The sequence below is a fragment of the Haliotis rufescens genome, unplaced genomic scaffold, assembly GCF_023055435.1.
Source record: "Haliotis rufescens isolate VD_foot unplaced genomic scaffold, xgHalRufe1.0.p SCAF_23, whole genome shotgun sequence".
NCBI lineage: Eukaryota > Metazoa > Mollusca > Gastropoda > Lepetellida > Haliotidae > Haliotis > Haliotis rufescens.
Window position 1 is genome coordinate 4021611 of NW_025963924.1, and position 19371 is coordinate 4040981.

Here is a 19371-nt window from a genome sequence, read left to right on the forward strand (position 1 = left end):
TATATGTCCGCCCTCTGTGTATCCTGGGTTGTGGATGTTAACACAGCATCCTGTGCTGTGGGTATTTTTATAGTATCCTGTGTTGTGGGTATTAACACAGTATCCTGTGCTGTGGGTATTGTTATAGTATCCTGTGTTGTGGGTATTGTTATAGTATCCTGTGTTGTGGGTATTAACACAGCATCCTGTGCTGTGGGTATTGTTATAGTATCCTGTGTTGTGGGTATTAACACAGCATCCTGTGCTGTGGGTATTGTTATAGTATCCTGTGTTGTGGGTATTAACACAGCATCCTGTGCTGTGGGTATTGTTATAGTATCCTGTGTTGTGGGTATTAACACAGCATCCTGTGCTGTGGGTATTGTTTTAGTATCCTGTGTTGTGGGTATTAACACAGCATCCTGTGCTGTGGGTATTGTTATAGTATCCTGTGTTGTGGGTATTAACACAGCATCCTGTGCTGTGGGTATTGTTATAGTATCCTGTGTTGTGAGTATTAACACAGCATCCTGTGCTGTGGGTATATTTTTATAGTATCCTGTGCTGTGAGTATTTATACAGTGGGCACTCATACAGTATCATGTGATGTTGGTACTAAAATAGTATCCTGTGCTGTGAGTATTCCAATAAGAAAAAAAAGTCTGGAAAAGAAACTTATGTTTTAATTCAAGTAAATTCCTTGTGGTGTTTGGGGCGGTCTGGTAGCCTAGTGGTTAAAGCGTTAGCTCGTCACGCCGAAGACCCCGGTTCGATTCCCGACATGGGTACAATGAAGGCCATTTGTGGTGTCCCCCGCTGTGATATTGGTGGAATATTGCTAAAAGCAGCGTAAAACCATACTCACGCACTCACTCCTTGTGTTTATTAAAACCGCCACTGGTTGATGGTGTAATGGTCCCTCTGTTGCCCGGGTTGTTGCTCATACTATCAACCACTGGTTCGTCTGTTCGGGATTCGATTTGTACAGGGCCGCGTTCACGTTGCGTTTGTATGTCGGGTTTATGTCAGTTTACTGTCTGTGTGTCGGGTGTATGTGTGTCCAAATCATATTTATTACTCGACGATACTTCTTTGCCTTAGACCGCCTCCGTGGTCTTGTGGTAGAGCGTCCGCCCGGAGAGCGGAAGGTCCAGGGTTCGATCCCGGGCCGCGTCATACAAAAAGACGTTAAAAGATTGTACTTGTTGTTACCCTGTCTGGCGCTCGGCATTAAGGGGCTAAAACAAGGACTGGTCGTCTCGGAGTCAGTATACTGTGTCTGAGTGGGGTATTCATGTTAAACTGCGGCATGGTATCTCAGTGAGCTAGCACTATAAATCGGCATCAGTCCGGACCAGTACAAGCAGCCACACAAACACACACACATACATGGACGTCGCTATATAAGTGCAATAATCTTGGACGCGACGTTAAACCCAATTTCACCTCACCTCACCTCTTTGCCTTAAGATCTGACGGCACCTCCACCGGAGTCAGGTGAGCTTTCAAATCAGCCAATCAGCGTCGTGGCCCATCTGATGTATGTATCTCGAAAACAAAATTAAAAAGACAGCGCCTATATTGTTGAAGATATATTACACACGTCGTTTCTGAGCGCCATGAAATCTAAACGAGAATTCCGATGAGAATTGATTGGTTACAGTTTGTGACCCGGTTATTAGTGTGTGCTCATGCTATTAGCCCCTAGTTTGCGTGACCCAGAATTAGTTATGTATTATAACCATCTACAATCTATTGCTTGAATATTGCGGACTGCCCTAACGGAAGATCTAAGCCATGTCATGAGGGCGTGCGGCACACCTCTTGGAGGTACTTAGTTGGATTGTCTTATCTCCGGACTTGACCCGACTTCCATTGAATATTTTTGGGAGATATGTACCGCCAAAAACATGTCTATATTTGGGAATAAGAGGGATAGTGCCACACGACGACCTGAATAACTGCGATATATTCCTAATATGGTTGTACAATATGTCCGCCACAAAGCGATCATTGCGCCACGACTCCATTGCATGCGTAACACAGGTTTAACGAAAAGATCACTTGAGACGGGATCCTGGACATTAGACCCGGGGCTTTGTCAACGGGATCATGGACACAACAATTAAAATCACATGATATGAATTCCACACTTGTTTACGTGTGTATTCCTATTTTTCGAAAGTCCGAACGCTTTGTCAGAAACAAGTTTCTTATATATAACCATAAATTCCTGAGAAGTATACGAATTCGAAACTAGTTTACTCGAGTTGTAAAAAAAGTCAAAACGATTATTCAAAACAAAGCTTTTGCCATAAGTTCCTGAGAAATGTACGGCCACGAGAATAATGTAACAAGCAGAACTTCAGGTGTACATGGGGGTCGTCAAGTTTATCACCGAGATAAACTGGTGGGTCATGGAGCAAGTGAACGATCGTGGAATACCGATAGCGACATACGTGGCTATAGATAAACTCAATTATGTCGGCAATCAGAGCATGAACACCTGGCTGAGGGTGTAGGGGTATCTGAGTATCGTCGTCTGAGTCGAGGTGTATGGGGGAGACGGGGCGCGTCGACCCCGGTGTTGTCTGACGGATGACGCGGCGAATCGTGTGTCGCGTCTGTGTCATGATGGTGTGTAGACTGTTGCCAGGCACACATGGTTTGTGTGTGTGCTCACATCTCGCCAGAATCGAAACTATTAAAATAAAGTTATATTTATTTTAAGAAATGCTGTAACTTCTGAAATATTATGAGACAATTTGAGGTATGGCACGGCTCTCCGAGTCGTCAAAGGCGCTGAAATTCCCCTTGTAGAGTTGTCGTGATCCGATGACTGCAGGTTCGAATCCCATATTTGTCCTGATTATAATCATTTGTTCCTCAGCCCCATTATATAAAATTAATCGTCTAAGAACTGCATCACCCCGGGTTTTCCGCCTTCATATGGATGACACACTCCTTAAAAATATTGTTGGAATTGAACTACTGTTCTCAAAGCGGCTTAAAACATTTCTCACTCAATATAATCTGAATTCGTTGTATTCGACCAGGCCCCGGAAACTAAACCTTTTTTGTCTCACATAGCTTTTAACACATCACGGTATTGTCTGTATGCCATGTCACCAGCGTAAAGTTCAACAGAGATCTGGTATTTGCTGACATACAGCATTACATCATGTCAAGGCTTGTCAAAAAAAGAAAATGGCGGCAGGGTCGCCTTGTTGTTAAAGCGTTTGCTCGTCACGCCGAAGGCCCGGGGTTCGATTCCCCACATGGGTACAATGTGTGAAGTCCCTTTCTGGTGTCCCCACCGTGATATTGCTGGAATATTGCTAAAAGCAGCATAAAAGCAAAGTTTTAACACATTTACTTGCTCAAATAAGAAAAAGGAAAACAGAAGCAAACACCAACCGCTCTATTTCTGTTTGGACTGATTTTGGAGACACGCGTTGTTCTTGGCCTATTAGTCCAAACGATAAGGATCCGCCTTCGTGGTGTAGTGGATACAGCGTCTGCCCTGAGAGAGGAAGTTCGGTGGTTCGATCCCCTGGTCGCCATAAGAAAAGAGGGCTGTACGGCTCGGAGGCAGTATACTGTGTCTGAGTGGGGTATCCATGTTAAACTGCGGCATGGTATCTCAGTGGACTAGCACTATAAAATAAGCATTAGTCCGGACTAATACAAGCACACGCGCACGCATGCACGTCGCTACATGAATGAAATTGTCCAGAACGCGTGAAGGTCAATTTCACTTTATCACGCCTCCAATTATAACCTAACACGCCATGCTATTAATAATTAAAATGCGGTTCAAAGCTACATTCAAATTGAATTAAACAAAATTTAATGTTGCTTTACACGGATGCAAAACAATCGGATCCAGCGATATATTTTTATAACAATTAATCTTGATTTTATGTACCTAGGGATATTTTTGGAAACGGGGACTGGTCCCAGTCTATATAGCTGTGTTCTAATTTATGTCCCGACAACGACAAGTGTGTTGTCACATGGGGTGTTAATATTTTCTGCCACCTGCCATAACATTTCTGCCGACGTCTCGCTGGGCGGGCTGCACGAGACAGAACAGCTGATTCATGTGCGCACGGCTTTGTTTGTTTTTGTTTACCACTGCTATCAGTGTCTGGACTGGACCAGACAATGATTGACATCATGAGCATCGATCCCCGCAATTAGATACGATGACATGCATCAACCAAGTCAGCGAGCGATCCCATTAGTCTCCTCTTACGACAAGCTTGGGTTGCTGAAGACCAATTCTAACCCGCATCTTCACGGGGCCCATCTTTAAATTATGTAGTGGGACGATGGGGTGGGTTTTTTCGATTCCCACATGTGTAGTGGTATTCTCCGCCACCGTTTTTTTTTTACCAGTATGATAACGTCCGATATCAATAACTTATCTCGGTTCAATAGCGTGTACCAATAACATGACCATCTCCGTACCAGGGCGTGCTGAGTATGTTGTCGATAACGCGTCTATGTCCAAAATAGTGTCTAGATATGTCAACACGCTTGTACATGCACGTTCAGTTGTTGTGAGATATGCGATGTTGCATTGCCAAGGTCGATATCATATTGGTCTGAAAGCTGGAAATAGTTTTAGAAGGATTGCCAATTGGTAGGACTGGAGTTAAACTCCGTGAATTTACTTATTCCTTTCTTTACACAAGTGCAGCTTGAGTGGGAGAGTGACAATGGTTCTGCTCCACTTTTAGCCTTACAGCAATATCACTGGTTGGGCCATTTGTAACCTTAGTTGGGGTGGGGGGTGGGAGTGTGTGTGTGTGTGTGTGGGGGGGGGGGGGGGGGGGGGGGATAAGAAACCGGTATTAATTTTACTTTAACAACCAATTCACCATTTTCTCATGGTAGGATTTCTGTTTACAAATAAGTAGGGGTGGGGTGTTTGGGAGTGGGGTGGGGAGGGGTTTCCACCACTGCGTTCAAACATTGTACCTATGTGAGGAATCACTAGGCTACCCCACCGCCAGCAAAATACAGCTTGACGTTTACTGATGGAATTGAATAAGGGAAAGACCCGTGAAGATCCGGGGTAGAATGGGTCTTCAGCAACTCATGCTTGCGGTAAAAGGCGACTATGCTTGTTGTAAGAGACGACTAACGGGATCGGGTGGTCAGGCTCGCTGACTTGATTGATGCATGGATCGATGCTCATGATATCAATCACTGGATTGTCTGGTCTAGACTCGATTATTTACAGACAGCCGTCATACAGCTGGAATATTGCTGAGTGCGGCGTTAAACAACAAACAAACAAACGAATAAGGGAAATTAGTTTTAGATGGGTTCCGAGCCTTGTCTACCAAATACGTTTCGGAAACAATGCACACAAACACAAATCAAGATTTGATTCCGACATGCTTTGAATTTTGTATGCGCGACAATGTACCGACAGTAAAGCATATTTCCCTGTATTTTTCATTGTTCCCTTATTCGTTTACATCAGTATATTTACAACATTTAGAGTTTTACAATAACATGTCCACACGGTCCCGTCAGATATTACCTGGGTACAATTCCCTACATGGGTACGGTGTGGAGCAGTAGTTTTACAAAATGTCTGCTTATTTTCCTGTGAATAAATTCCTACTTCTTCTCCCCAGTATTCTGAGGTGATGGTCACCTACATGGGTATATTTGACGGCCACGCGGGGACGGGGGCGGCACTGACGGCATCTCATCTGCTGGAGACACACCTACAGGTGAGACATCGCCAGCGACATCGTAGAAACCAACTCGAGCCAATCCCACAAAGCTAAGGAAGCATGTTTGTTGGTTGGTTTGTTGTTTAACGCCGCACTCAGCAATATTCCAGCTTTATAACGGCGGTCTGTAAATAATCGAGTCTAGACCAGACAATCCAGTGATTGACATCATGATCATCGATCCGTGCAATTGGGATCGATGACATGCATCAACCTAGTCAGCGAGCCTGACCACCCGATCCCGTTAGTCGCCTCTTGCGACAAGCACAGTCAACTTTTACGGCAAGCATGGGTTGCTGAAGACCTATTCTACCCCGGATCGTCACGGGTCCTCTATATTAATGGGGCGGTTAGGCAGCCTAATGGTTACAGCGTCAAACCGACGAGCTAAAAACGGCGTAAAACACTACTCACTCGGAAATAATTGTGATGATTATTAATTAATACTGATATGTACAATGTGGCTTTACAGATTAATATGTTTACTAAAAGTGTAAACAACATACCAGATGTCAGAATTTGCCTGAAAGAGACAGTTACACCCGACATTTTATTTCCTTATTTAGTTAAATTTACCTCTGTCGCTTTCGAGAATAAGCAGGATTTCAAACTGACACGGAAGGAAACAAATGAATTGTTTTTAGCCTGACTGTTGTTGAAGTAGTATATGTGAGTTACATTGGTTGTGGTAACTATGGTAACTTAATTCCGTTTTCCAGGAGAAGCTGACCGAGGTGAGAGAAAGTCTGCTGGAACTTGGCGACGGGGAGATCGTGACGTCATTGTACCCAGCCATCACTGCCGACAGTCTCATCATTGGCGCCATGGAGGCTGCGTTCTGCTCGCTGGTGAGGCCCGAACATAGGCATGCTTCACAAGTCAACACAGTAGCATTTGAAACGGGTTTATACAATTTATTCAGGGATTTTAGCTTGTAGGAACTTAAATACATCAATTTTCGTCAATTTTGTCAATACGTGCAATTCATAAACTACTTTGATGGGGACGGGTGACAATTGCATAGAGTCTGTTTGTTGTATTGTAACAATAGGATATGGCTTAAAGTGGTCGAAACTAAATTAGACTTTTGATTAGAAATCGGATGAAACAGTTTTAGTTTGGCGGGTCTTCGTGTAACGACATCAATGTCTGTTGTCCTTGACCTTGCAGGATGAACAGATGGCAAGGGAGAGAACTACGTACGCCATTCGCGGTGGGTGCACATCTCTCGTGGCCATGTTTCTCCTCGATACTTTATACGTGGCGAATGCAGGAGATTGCAGGTTAGTATAAACAGGATGGCTTGGAAGCTAGCATGTGTAATTGCACATTGGTCACGAGGGTACGGGTGGCCCAGCTCTCCGAGGCTGTGCAGAGTTGCTTCCCTTGTTCGTGGCAGAAACCTATGATTAGGGTTCGAATCCCAGATTCGCCCTGATTTCTAGGTTTGTAAGCATCATACCCGTGCTCGTGGGTTTCCAGACCTGGGCCCCGTTCCTCAAAGCGATCTTAGTGCTACGTTGATCGTAAGCCTATGTTAAAGTATGGGACTTACGATCACCTTAGTGCTAAGATCGCTTTGAGGAACGGGCCCCCTGAATCATTTCGGCTTTCCTCACACATCAAGCTGACACGCCGTGATATAACGGGAATACTGTTCGGAGACTCACAACCCAACTCACACAAACATTGATCGGGACTGGTGCAACAAAAACAGTGTGAAATTGATCCATTGAGTCCATTGATTATAAAACGATGATTTATATTAAGACATCTAATATAACATATGTCAAATGTGACCTTCGTAATGAATTAATATTATGTGCGTGGGTTCAGTTATAGGTTTGATGTTAACATATGCTAAAACAATTTATTAACATCTTGAATTTTCATTACTTTTCACAGGACTCCACTGATGCCAATTTTCAGAATGTGTGTAAGACTAGGAGTTGTAATTAGTGCTGGAGACATTAAGGGCAAGTCTTACATGTGATCTAGTCGTGCAGAGTTGCGTCCCTTAGGCCTGCCAGAAATTTACGATCGGAGCTTCGAATCACAGATTTGCCAGAACCACAACTTAGACAAGTAGACAGCTGGGTCACTTACAGGTTCAAATGTTCGCTTTTTATGCCAAAGAGCTTGGTACGCATGGGTACAATGTGTGAAGGCGTCAAAAAGAGTTACTATACACAGAAGCGTTTGAACGAATAAAATGGTTTGGGGACTGCCATTTTGCTGTCCCTTTTCTTGAAATATCATAATGAGTGGATAATTGTTACACTGAATAATCGAGGGTGAAACGTTGCTGGCGAGAATGAAACCGGTTTAATTCGTATTATGTAAGAAAACGTACATGGTCAATCTTCAGACCGATTAAACCCTTTAAATCTTGATAATGATAAAGTGTTGAAATGTGGGTACGTTTCAGACTTAATACTGATTTAACACATCAATTGATGTACTTTTGTCTTGTGTATGGTAGTATACTGTTGAGGCGGTCGGGTAGCCTAGTGGGTAAGGCGTTCGCTCGTCACGCCGAAGACCCGGGTTCGATTCCCGACTTGGGTACAATGTGTGAAGCCAATTTCTGGTGTCCAAGGCCGTGATATTGCTGGAATATTGCTAAAAGCGGCGTAAAACCATACTCACTCGCTCGCTCACTAGTATACTGTGTCGATAGCGGAATAAGCTAAGTGGATCGGAGTTGGCTACTAGCGAGTTCAAGAAGCAGCAGGATTTCAAACTGACGCGGAAGGAAACAAAATAATTGTCTATACTCAGTTAGCCTTACTGTTGTGGAAGTAGTATATGTGAGCTGCACTGGTTGTGGTAACTATGGTAACTATATTCCAGTTTATGCATTCGGAATATCAAACTAACTATGCTGCACGCGAACACATGAAGGAAACATAGATAACTTTGACACCCGTGTGTTAGGCATTTGACCCTAGGAGCAGTTAAACGCCCCCAAAATAGGTGTAGGGAGAGGTTCATAATTATATTGATATTATATTTTATGTTATTATATTAACGTTATCAGAACAGCATAGCCCCGTTATAACGCCCGTTTGTGCCGATCGTCGTTTTGCTGAGCGTTATCAGGAGGGGTTTTCTAGAATCAGGGATACAAAGCAATATCAGATAAGATAAAATATTTGCGATAAAACTCAATCATGATGACTTTTGTAAGATAGCGTCGATAATTTTTTTTATTGGAATGGCTTTTGTGGGATGTTTTTTACATCAAATTGGAAATTCAATGTTGCCGACAGATAGCCATCTTTGGCTATTTTAAAAACCTTCAAAACTCTTCTTCTCCAACACAGAAGCCTGAAGCCAGCTATCTGGCTGGCAGCAGCCATATTGGAAATAAAAAAGAAATGTTTTGTTCCATCCTTCATAAACATCTTCTCAGAAATCACTGGATCCACCACTATTGATACCTAAAGTATGGACCGCCTCCGTGGTCTAGTGGTAGAGCGTCCGCCCGGAGAGCGGAAGGTTCTGGTTTCCATTCCCGGCCGCGTCATTTTAAGACGTTAAAAAATGGTACTTGTTGTTACCCTGTCTGGCGCTCGGCGTTAACGGGCGCTAAAACAAGGACTGGTCGGCTCGGGGTCATGGTATCTCAGTGAGCTAGCACTATAAATCAGCATCAGTCCGGACTAGCACAAGCAGCCACACAAACACACGTATGTCGCTATATAAGTGCAATAATCTTGGACGCGTTAAACATATTTCACCTCACCTCACCTCACCTAAAGTATGACACTTGAAAAGGGTTTTTGTTATGTGACTGTCGTTTTGTTGTGGACATTTTACCAGTTGACATACCCAGGTGAGCTACAGTGCCGTGGACATATTTTTATTTATATTTTATGTACAGTATAAAAGATGCAAGGTGTTACAAATCCTGAAGAAACGTCTCACGTTTATCATTCAGTTACCACCCTGCTCTGTGTGTATTCCCAGGGCCATCCTGCACGTGAACGATGACATCATCCCCATGTCCAGAGAGCTGTGTCCGGGTGCGGAGATGCTGCGCCTACAGACAATGGTAAGCGGTATTTAGGAGATAAACACTGAAATCTCTTACATGTTGTTGGCATTTGATGTCCGGGAAAATCATTTGGCGACGGCGATATATCTGACATACTCACTCATTCGGTATTTGGTATTTCAGGATTAACTTTTCTAACCTAATAAAGAAGACTGCAAAACAGTGTGTCGTTAATGCAAATTTTTGTGTGATCTTTTGGGTTTTTCAGCTCCAAAGTATTTGTAAATAATTAAAATATGTTTTTCAGGCATTTTCCAATCCCAGCCTTTTGCATAACGAGTTCAGTAACAGAGCCTTCAGTCGCCGGGTGTGGAAGGAGGATCTTGGGAAGAAGGTTCTCTGTCGGGAACCCATGTCCCAGGGCTGGTGAGTGCCGCACTTCCTTCTGTAGGGAACCCATGTCCCAGGGCTGGTGAGTGTCTCACTTCCTTCTGTAGGGAACCCTTGTCCCAGGGCTGGTGGGTGCCGCACTTCCTTCTGTAGGGAACCCTTGTCCCAGGGCTGGTGAGTGTCTCACTTCCTTCTGTAGGGAACCCATGTCCCAGGGCTGGTGAGTGCCGCACTTCCTTCTGTAGGGAACCCTTGTCCCAGGGCTGGTGAGTGTCTCACTTCCTTCTGTAGGGAACCCATGTCCCAGGGCTGGTGAGTGCCGCACTTCCTTCTGAGGGGAACCCTTGTCCCAGGGCTGGTGAGTGTCACACTTCCTTCTGTAGGGAACCCATGTCCCAGGGCTGGTGAGTGTCACACTTCCTTCTGTAGGGAACCCATGTCCCAGGGCTGGTGAGTGTCACACTTTCTTCTGTCGGGAACCCATGTCCCAGGGCTGGTGAGTGTCACACTTTCTTCTGTCGGGAACCCATGTCCCAGGGCTGGTGAGTGCCGCACTTCCTTCTGTAGGGAACCCATGTCCCAGGGCTGGTGAGTGCCGCACTTCCTTCTGTAGGGAACCCATGTCCCAGGGCCGGTAAGTGCCGCACTTCCTTCTGTGGGGAACCCATGTCCCAGGGCTGGTGAGTGCCACACTTCCTTCTGTAGGGAACCCATGTCCCAGGGCTGGTGAGTGTCACACTTCCTTCTGTCGGGAACCCATGTCCCAGGGCTGGTGAGTGCCGCACTTCCTTCTGAGGGGAACCCATGTCCCAGGGCCGGTAAGTGCCGCACTTCCTTCTGTGGGGAACCCATGTCCCAGGGCTGGTGAGTGCCACACTTCCTTCTGTAGGGAACCCATGTCCCAGGGCTGGTGAGTGTCACACTTCCTTCTGTTGGGAACCCATGTCCCAGGGCTGGTGAGTGTCACACTTCCTTCTGTCGGGAACCCATGTCCCAGGGCTGGTGAGTGCCGCACTTCCTTCTGAGGGGAACCCTTGTCCCAGGGCTGGTGAGTGTCTCACTTCCTTCTGTGGGGAACCCTTGTCCCAGGGCTGGTGAGTGCCGCACTTCCTTCTGTAGGGAACCCATGTCCCAGGGCTGGTGAGTGCCGCACTTCCTTCTGTAGGGAACCCATGTCCCAGGGCTGGTGAGTGCCGCACTTTTCTTCTGTAGGGAACCCATGTCCCAGGGCTGGTGAGTGCCGCACTTCCTTCTGAGGGGAACCCATGTCCCAGGGCCGGTAAGTGCCGCACTTCCTTCTGTGGGGAACCCATGTCCCAGGGCTGGTGAGTGCCGCACTTCCTTCTGTAGGGAACCCATGTCCCAGGGCTGGTGAGTGTCTCACTTCCTTCTGTGGGTAACCCATGTCCCAGGGCCGGTGAGTGCCGCACTTCCTTCTGTGGGGAACCCATGTCCCAGGGCTGGTGAGTGCCGCACTTCCTTCTGTGGGGAACCCATGTCCCAGGGCCGGTAAGTGCCGCACTTCCTTCTGTGGGGAACCCATGTCCCAGGGCTGGTGAGTGCCGCACTTCCTTCTGTGGGGAACCCATGTCCCAGGGCTGGTGAGTGTCTCACTTCCTTCTGTGGGGAACCCATGTCCCAGGGCTGGTGAGTGTCACACTTCCTTCTGTAGGGAACCCATGTCCCAGGGCTGGTGAGTGTCTCACTTCCTTCTGTAGGGAACCCATGTCCCAGGGCTGGTGAGTGTCACACTTCCTTCTGTAGGGAACCCATGTCCCAGGGCTGGTGAGTGCCACACTTCCTTCTGTGGGGAACCCTTGTCCCAGGGCTGGTGAGTGTCACACTTCCTTCTGTAGGGAACCCATGTCCCAGGGCTGGTGAGTGCCACACTTCCTTCTGTGGGGAACCCATGTCCCAGGGCTGGTGAGTGTCACACTTCCTTCTGTGGGGAACCCATGTCCCAGGGCTGGTGAGTGCCGCACTAACCTCTGGTTTACGAGTGATATACTACGATGTCGTAACGTCTTTTGAACTGGGTCCAAGAGAAGGACTTTGCATAACAATATACACATCTCAAATTATCTAGATCTATGATTTAAAAAATACAACGCCACACTGAATTGATATGTCCGATAAACTGATTAACCGTTTTGTGTGTTAAGGGTATACCGGGAAGTGACGTCAGACGACATCCGGTCGCCCCTCATCCGAGGGGAAGGAAAGAAGGTATCAGGATTTCATGCACCGCGACGACACTTTGTTGTAATCATTGGGGCTACGTGGGTCTTTATATTTGACAGAACCCGTTTAGCGTGGGTTCGAATTCAAGACTCGTCCTAATATAACTGAAACAGTGTTAAAATCCAACTGGTTTTACCTTCAGGCAACCAATGCGTGTCGTACGATGCGACTTAATGGATCCGGTGGTCAGCATCAGGGACTTGGCATCCTTTATATCTCTAGGGATAGCATTTCTAACGTTAGACCTAGTAGCGTAGCCAATCAAAATGGGAAATGCAACTCACGGGCGGGTAATTTGAGATCGCGAGTACCACGGGAATGGATCCCGGGGTTCGTGTAGGTTTGCGAAAATGCGAACCCTGGAGATACAGAGGACGGTGACTTGGTTGATTGCGTGGATTCGTACCCCGATTATTTAGCTGAAATATAGCTGAAATATTGCTGAAATATTGCTGACTTCGACGTCAAACAAAACAAGCAAGAAAAGGTTGTAAAATGAATGACATGTCCATTCTATACTGTTATGTATATAATCAATTGTTAACGGTGCAGCGACGCACAGTAGTGTCGAAACAGGGTAATAATAATGAGTCGAACCTCAAATCCTTTGCTTTTTTTCAACAGTCACGCCTGATGGACACCATCGGTGTCTCGCGCTGTCTAGGTGACCATGACCTTCTCGTGTTTGGCACGGACATCAGGATCAAACCATTCCTCATCCCAAATCCAGAGGTATGGCCCTTGACAACAGGTTGCTTGGAGACGCAACTCGCCCCTTAGCTGCCAGGATCCGCGAATCGTGGGTTCGAATCCCAGATAATAATTCTGGGCTTTTGTTACACGGGTTTCTCAGTTGTCTAAGGCCCTGTAATTCGCTAAGCAGAACCGTCACTCTTAAGCCTACAGAAAACCTTTGTTTCTAGGTTTGACAGTACCATGCCCTAATTCATTGGTTTCAAGTTTTAAACGTCTAAGACCTGCATCACTTCGGCTTCCCCAGAAACCACATGATTTTGGGTTCAATCCCGGTTCGCCCCGATTATGTTTCTAGGTTTGTCAGCACCATATCCGTGCTCGTGGATTTCACCGAAGTGGTAAACGTCCGAGACCTGCATCACTTCGGGCTTTCCTCCCACATCAAGCAGACACGCCGCGATATAACTGGAATAATGTTAAAAGCGGCGTTAAAACCAACTCACTCACTCCCACTTCAAGCTGACACACTGTGACTGAAAAACTCTTCAATGCGCCGTTAAACCAAACCCAGTGTGTCAAATGCCCAATTCTTCTGGAGAAGCTATCAGTTGCTGATATATTTTAAAAGCAGTTATATTTTCGTATATCCTCCCTGTTTTGGACGATCGTGTATGAGTAGAAACAGCACTGCGCATTATCCATGTTCGTTGGTGATGTAAATGCATCCTGACACGTATACTCTGTGTGAACATTAGTTAATAATGCTTTAAGAAGAGGCTGTTTTCAAATGTCACTTTAAGGTGAAGACTTTCAACTTCAACAAGATGTCTCTGACTGAGGATGACGTCCTCATCATGGGAAGCGATGGCTTGTGGGATGTGATGTCGAACGAAGACGCTGTCAGGATCGTCAAGGCAGTTCTGCAAAAGCACACGGCACAAGACCCACTGAGGTATTAAACTGGAAATACAGATTCTAGGACAGATATGAAGTAAAATCACTAGAAAACATATCGTACGATCACTAAAAAACCTCATTTCGTTCCCTAAACATAACTAAGTTTTATATTGTTCATATCTAGATATTGTTCACTCTAGATAGGAATATAGGATTTTAAGTTTTTGCAAGCGTTCGTTTTGTCTCGTCTTAGTAATATGGTAATACCTCCCCCATCTCCAAACTTAAGAAATTTAGATTTGTAACTATCTAACTGCTCCCTAACTAAAGCTTATCCTTAACCCGTGAAGATCCGGGGTAGAATAGGTCTTCTGCAACCCATGCTTGCTGTAAAAGGCGACTAAGCTTGTAAGAGGCGACTCATGTATTCATGTTAAACTGCGGCATGATATCTCAGTGGGCTAGCACTATAAATCGGTATCAGTCCGGACTAGAACAAGCAGCCACACACACACACGTGCATGCGCGTCGCTACATAAGTGCAATAATCTTGGACGCGACGTTAAACGCGACGATAAACCCCATTTCACCTCACCTCACCTTCTCTCCAGGTACACAATAGCAGCCAAAGCCCTGGTAGCCCACTCCCGGGGCATGGTGACTGAAAAGGGCTGGCGTATGGACGACGACGAGGACGCCTCATTCGACGACATCACCGCGTTTGTCATACCCTTGCACCACACGGTCAAGAAGATTGGTACCCGCCTCTGATGGGAGTGGCTGGGCCATAGAGACGTTTACAAAGATATGCCAGTTCTCCCGGACAGGTGGTCAACAGGAAAGTGTTCCCGAAGCTTTACAGCCATGAAATCCAGTCCTCCATGAAACAGTGATGGTGGTGGTTCAACGACGATAGGTCGTTTTTGTCTCACAACGTTATGCCCATGGACGTGCCTTCTTCTAACAACAGAAAGCCTTCCACAATGCCAATAGCATGCATATAGCTTTTAAGCATAATTGAGGTGCTGAAGATGTAACATCGGTATTGTGCTATTTTGGTACACAAAAAAACCTATACCTGAGATAACTCAGACTTAATATTGTGTATACAAATATACCTCATATTCGCATTGAAGATAAGCGTTGGAAAATGAGCTCAAAAGCGTGTGTGCATCTATTGTACGACTCAAGCCACAACGTTGTCTTCTGGTGCTTGTCACACTATATCCTACTTACCGAATACACATGGGGGTGTTATACAGGACCTGATACTGTGCAATAACAGACCTGTGTAACCTTGTATTTATTGCTGTGGCCCTGGACATGTCTATACTGTCAAGATTCAAGACTTTGTTACTGGCTGGAGGGAGTTAGACGGGAATGATGAAAATCCATGATGGACAATTGGTGTGTTGTATTTTACTAACTTCAGTAACGATTTGAAATGTGAATCTCACGGCGAGTTTTCAAGATTAAAGTCGACTTGAGTGAAAGGTGCTGAGTTTAGCGGCATCCCTACACATCGTGACAGGACTAAACTGCTGTTCAAAGCGACCGGAGTTGGCTCACCTCCGAAAATTGATTAGGTAAAACTGCAGTAACGAGGTGGTGGTGGTGGTTGGGGTGGGGAAGGAAAGGGAAAGGGAAGGAATGGGAGAAGAGAAAGGCAAAAATAGAGGATGTGAAAGGATGTGGGCAGAGAAGGAGGAGGTGGAAAGAAAGAAGAAGAGGGAGAAAAGAAAAGGAGGGGAAAGAGGAGGGGAGAGAAGAGGGGAGAAGGAGAAGAAATTAATGTGCCAATCAAGTTCGGTTGTATCAAACTTTTGATGAAAATATCCTTACATTATTAGGGATCTTTAACTTAGAGGTACTTTGGTTAACTAACAGATTATTGTGCGTATATACGTCCGATCAAAACTTTGTATTTTGCACTGAAAACTAAAAATACCCACGTAAATTACGTCATAAAATGAACGTCAGGAGTAATACATTTGGCAATAATAAATATGACTTGCCAAACTTTCGAGTCGAGAGAACTGCTACCACTTGGTAGATGACAGGAAGGAGAATTTGTGGGCCAATCATAGGGGAATACCCTAATTTTAAACTTACAGTATCATTAGCTTTTAACAATTTACTGTGACCCATTTTAATGTCAACACTTGTGTTGTGATTGTCACTTAGTTTTCTGTGTACACGATGCTAAAGGAAAGATTTGTCATCGTTCCCTAACACACTCTGTTTAACCTGGAATATTGCCGACAACATGACAAAAGCATTAACTTACACCCCACCCCACCCCCCCACCCCCCCCCCCACCCCCCCCCCCCCCCCCCACCCCCCCCCCGTGTCGCCTGCTAACTGATGTCGCGATGCCCCCTGTCACACAGTTTGTTACCGAACATGCCTACTCCGATGACGTCCACGTTTGACGTCGCCTGCTTACCGTTCCAGCGATGTCGCGATGCCCTGCAAACTGTTCCAGCGATGTCACGATGCCCTGCAAACTGTTCCAGCGATGTCACGATGCCCTGCAAACTGTTCCAGCGATGTCACAGGCTAAGCAGTGCCAGCGCATGATCCACCATCGGGATACGATGACATGCAGCCAGACAATACACAGAGCCGGACCACCCGATCCTCTTTGGGACAAGCATAGGTTACTTAATGAGGGACATTAGACGTTGACGATGGATGACGTCGAAGTAATCGTCAACGTCGTGAATCCACCTTCAATATGAAGACGGAAATTCCATTCCAGGAAGTCATCGACCGACATCAAAAGGCTGGAAGACCTAAAGTTAGACGTTTATATATGTCACAATTTAATCCCCTTTCTGCACACGACACCAGTGCCACGATAATATAACGTCAACCCAAGAGATCATCCACCGAAATAGGTTCCATTGGGCGTAAAAGGCAAAATAGTGGTTAAAAATATATGAATGGATCACTGAAAATCAGTGATGACACCAGGTGTTCACGAAAAGGACAAGTCTCGTTCTGGGATAAAACAGGGTTCGATGACTACCTTTAAATATGATTTTTTTGTCATGTGCATGTATTATTTATTGTCTCTCCCGGCACCAGGTTTACATCCGTATATTAAATGTATATATAATTATATCATTATAAAACAATACATAGGCATGCTTCAATCACATATTTGTAAGCACATTATGAAAAACAATAAAATATAAATACGAACATATTTGTTTCTACAATGTGATACCGAGGAAATATAATTGGTATTCCTTATTTTAATCAACACCAAGTCCTCGATATTAACTTTGAAAAGGGCGTGGACTGTCCAACCTTATCATAGCAAGTTCGGAAAGAGGAATATTTAAACAAAACGGTGGTCAATGTCCCCTGGTTACTTTTGGTTATGTTTGAGTGAGTGAGTGAGTGAGTGAGTTGGGTTTTAACAGTATTCCAGTTATATCGCGGCGTGTCAGCTTAATGTGGGAGGAAGCCCGAAGTGATGCAAGTCTCAGACGTTTACCACTTCGGTGAAACCCACGAGCATGGGTATGGTGCTGACAAACCTAGAAACATAATCGGGGCGAACCGGGATTCGAACCCACAATCATAGGTTTCTGGCGTGCCAAAGGGACGCAACTCTGCACAGCGAATCGCGTTGCGGTTATGTTTTAAAACATGGTTGTTTGTTTGTTGTTTAACGCCGCACTAAGCAATATTCCAGCTGTATGACGGCGGTCTGTAAATAATCGAGTCTGGACCAGACAATCCAGTGATTAATATCATCAACATCGATCTACGCAATTTGAATCGATGACATGCATCAATCCCAATTGCGTAGATCGATGCTCATCACACATTGTGCCATATCTAAGGGACAAACAAGTTCATATTCGAGCGGGAATATTTTTTTGAGGCAAAGCTTCAGAGTATCCAGTGAACGATTCTTTTTGTGGAATAAACATGAGTGAGTATGGTTTTACGCCGCCTTTAACAATATTCCTGCAAAATCACGGCGGGGGACACCAGAAATGGGCTCTTTATACATTGTACCCATGTCGGGAATCGAACGCTTTAACCGCAAGGCTACTCGACCGCCCAGGTGAAAACATTAGAGAATTATTCCAGCATTGTGGGTAACATAATATTTTTCAAAAAAAATATCCAACAGTCGGGAGTTGAACCAGACATAGCAGAGGCTGGTCAAAATAGCCGCCCAGGACAAAAACATAGTCCTTAATGCCATTTGAAACGGAATCACGAAATATCGTGATGATGTATGTACGATGCTAGCTGCATGTGTGCCAATCAGCCGACAAGGAATATTACTTACAAGAATGAAAAAATTGCAAAGTGCGCTTTTCAAGAAATGTTCATTTTCTTTGCGAACTTTCGCGATATTTCGTGATTCTATTTCAAGTGGCGAGGACTACACACCATAAACTATTCCGTTTACTGGTTGATAGTGGCGATATGTATGATATTTTCATAACGAATACATTTATGTTGATTCAAAGTTTATTTATGCTCCGGAAGAGACCTGTTCTTCCTTTTGAACCTACCGCCTCCGTTGTCTAGAGGTAGGGCGTCCGCCCGGAGAACGGAAGGTCAGGGGTTGAATCCCCGGCCGTGTCATACCAAAATACGTTAAAAGATGGTACGTGTTGTTACCCTGTCCGGCGCTCGGCATTAAGGAGCTAAAACAATGACTGGTCGGCTCGGAGACAGTATTCTGTGTCTGAGTGAGGTATTCATGTTAAACTGCGGCATGGTATCTCAGTGGGCTAGCACTATGAATCGGCATCAGTCCGGACTAGTACAAGCAGCCACACACTCACACACGCGCATGCACGTCGCTATATAAGTGCAATAATCTTGGACGCGACGTTAAACCCAATTTCACCTCACCTTTTGAACCTTGTCCTAGCCAGCCATTTGCAGGTTTCCCAGGTGAAATATCGAAACGTCTGTTACGCAAAACTAACCCTTCCCTTCAATGTGTGAACATGTCAGGCATACTGGGATAAGGAAACTAGTGTGGCAAAATGCACCAGCACTTGCCTGGTGTGAATACAAACATTCACAAAGACATTGAACGATTTCGGAGTAATGCACTGGGGAAGAGTGAGTGAGTTAGGTTTAACGCATCTTCCCGAGGCAAGAGAGTTAACTGACTTTAAAAGTCCAGTGTCCACCCCTGCCGAACAAGGCTGGAATTCCTGGGCTCTATCGTAGCGCCACCAGTGGCTATTACGAGTTATGTCCCTTCTGAGCCTCTCCTTTAGACCAATCAGATTCCACCTCTCGTATCAATTGCATTTGCTTGAAACAAAACAGTGGCGCCCAGTCAAGACGATCTGATCGATAATCAAGGTCTATGTTGTGATAAAACGAGTCTTACATCGCGCAATGCGTGAGCACCTTGATTGA

The 19371-nt window shown here is 45.3% G+C and overlaps 1 protein-coding gene across 1 annotated transcript in view; it reads left to right on the forward strand.

The window, feature by feature from the left end:
* LOC124116076 (protein phosphatase 1H-like) overlaps positions 1 to 17166 on the forward strand; it is a 30708-nt gene extending 13542 nt beyond the window's left edge. The window contains exons 3-11 of the mRNA XM_046477286.2: positions 5634 to 5732; positions 6455 to 6583; positions 6906 to 7018; positions 9708 to 9792; positions 10043 to 10161; positions 12288 to 12351; positions 12991 to 13098; positions 13863 to 14014; positions 14571 to 17166. Coding sequence (XP_046333242.2) covers positions 5634 to 5732; positions 6455 to 6583; positions 6906 to 7018; positions 9708 to 9792; positions 10043 to 10161; positions 12288 to 12351; positions 12991 to 13098; positions 13863 to 14014; positions 14571 to 14730 — 1029 coding nt within the window. The 3' untranslated portion in view covers positions 14731 to 17166. The remainder of the gene's footprint in view (positions 1 to 5633; positions 5733 to 6454; positions 6584 to 6905; positions 7019 to 9707; positions 9793 to 10042; positions 10162 to 12287; positions 12352 to 12990; positions 13099 to 13862; positions 14015 to 14570) is intronic.
* Positions 17167 to 19371: the final 2205 nt, after the last annotated feature.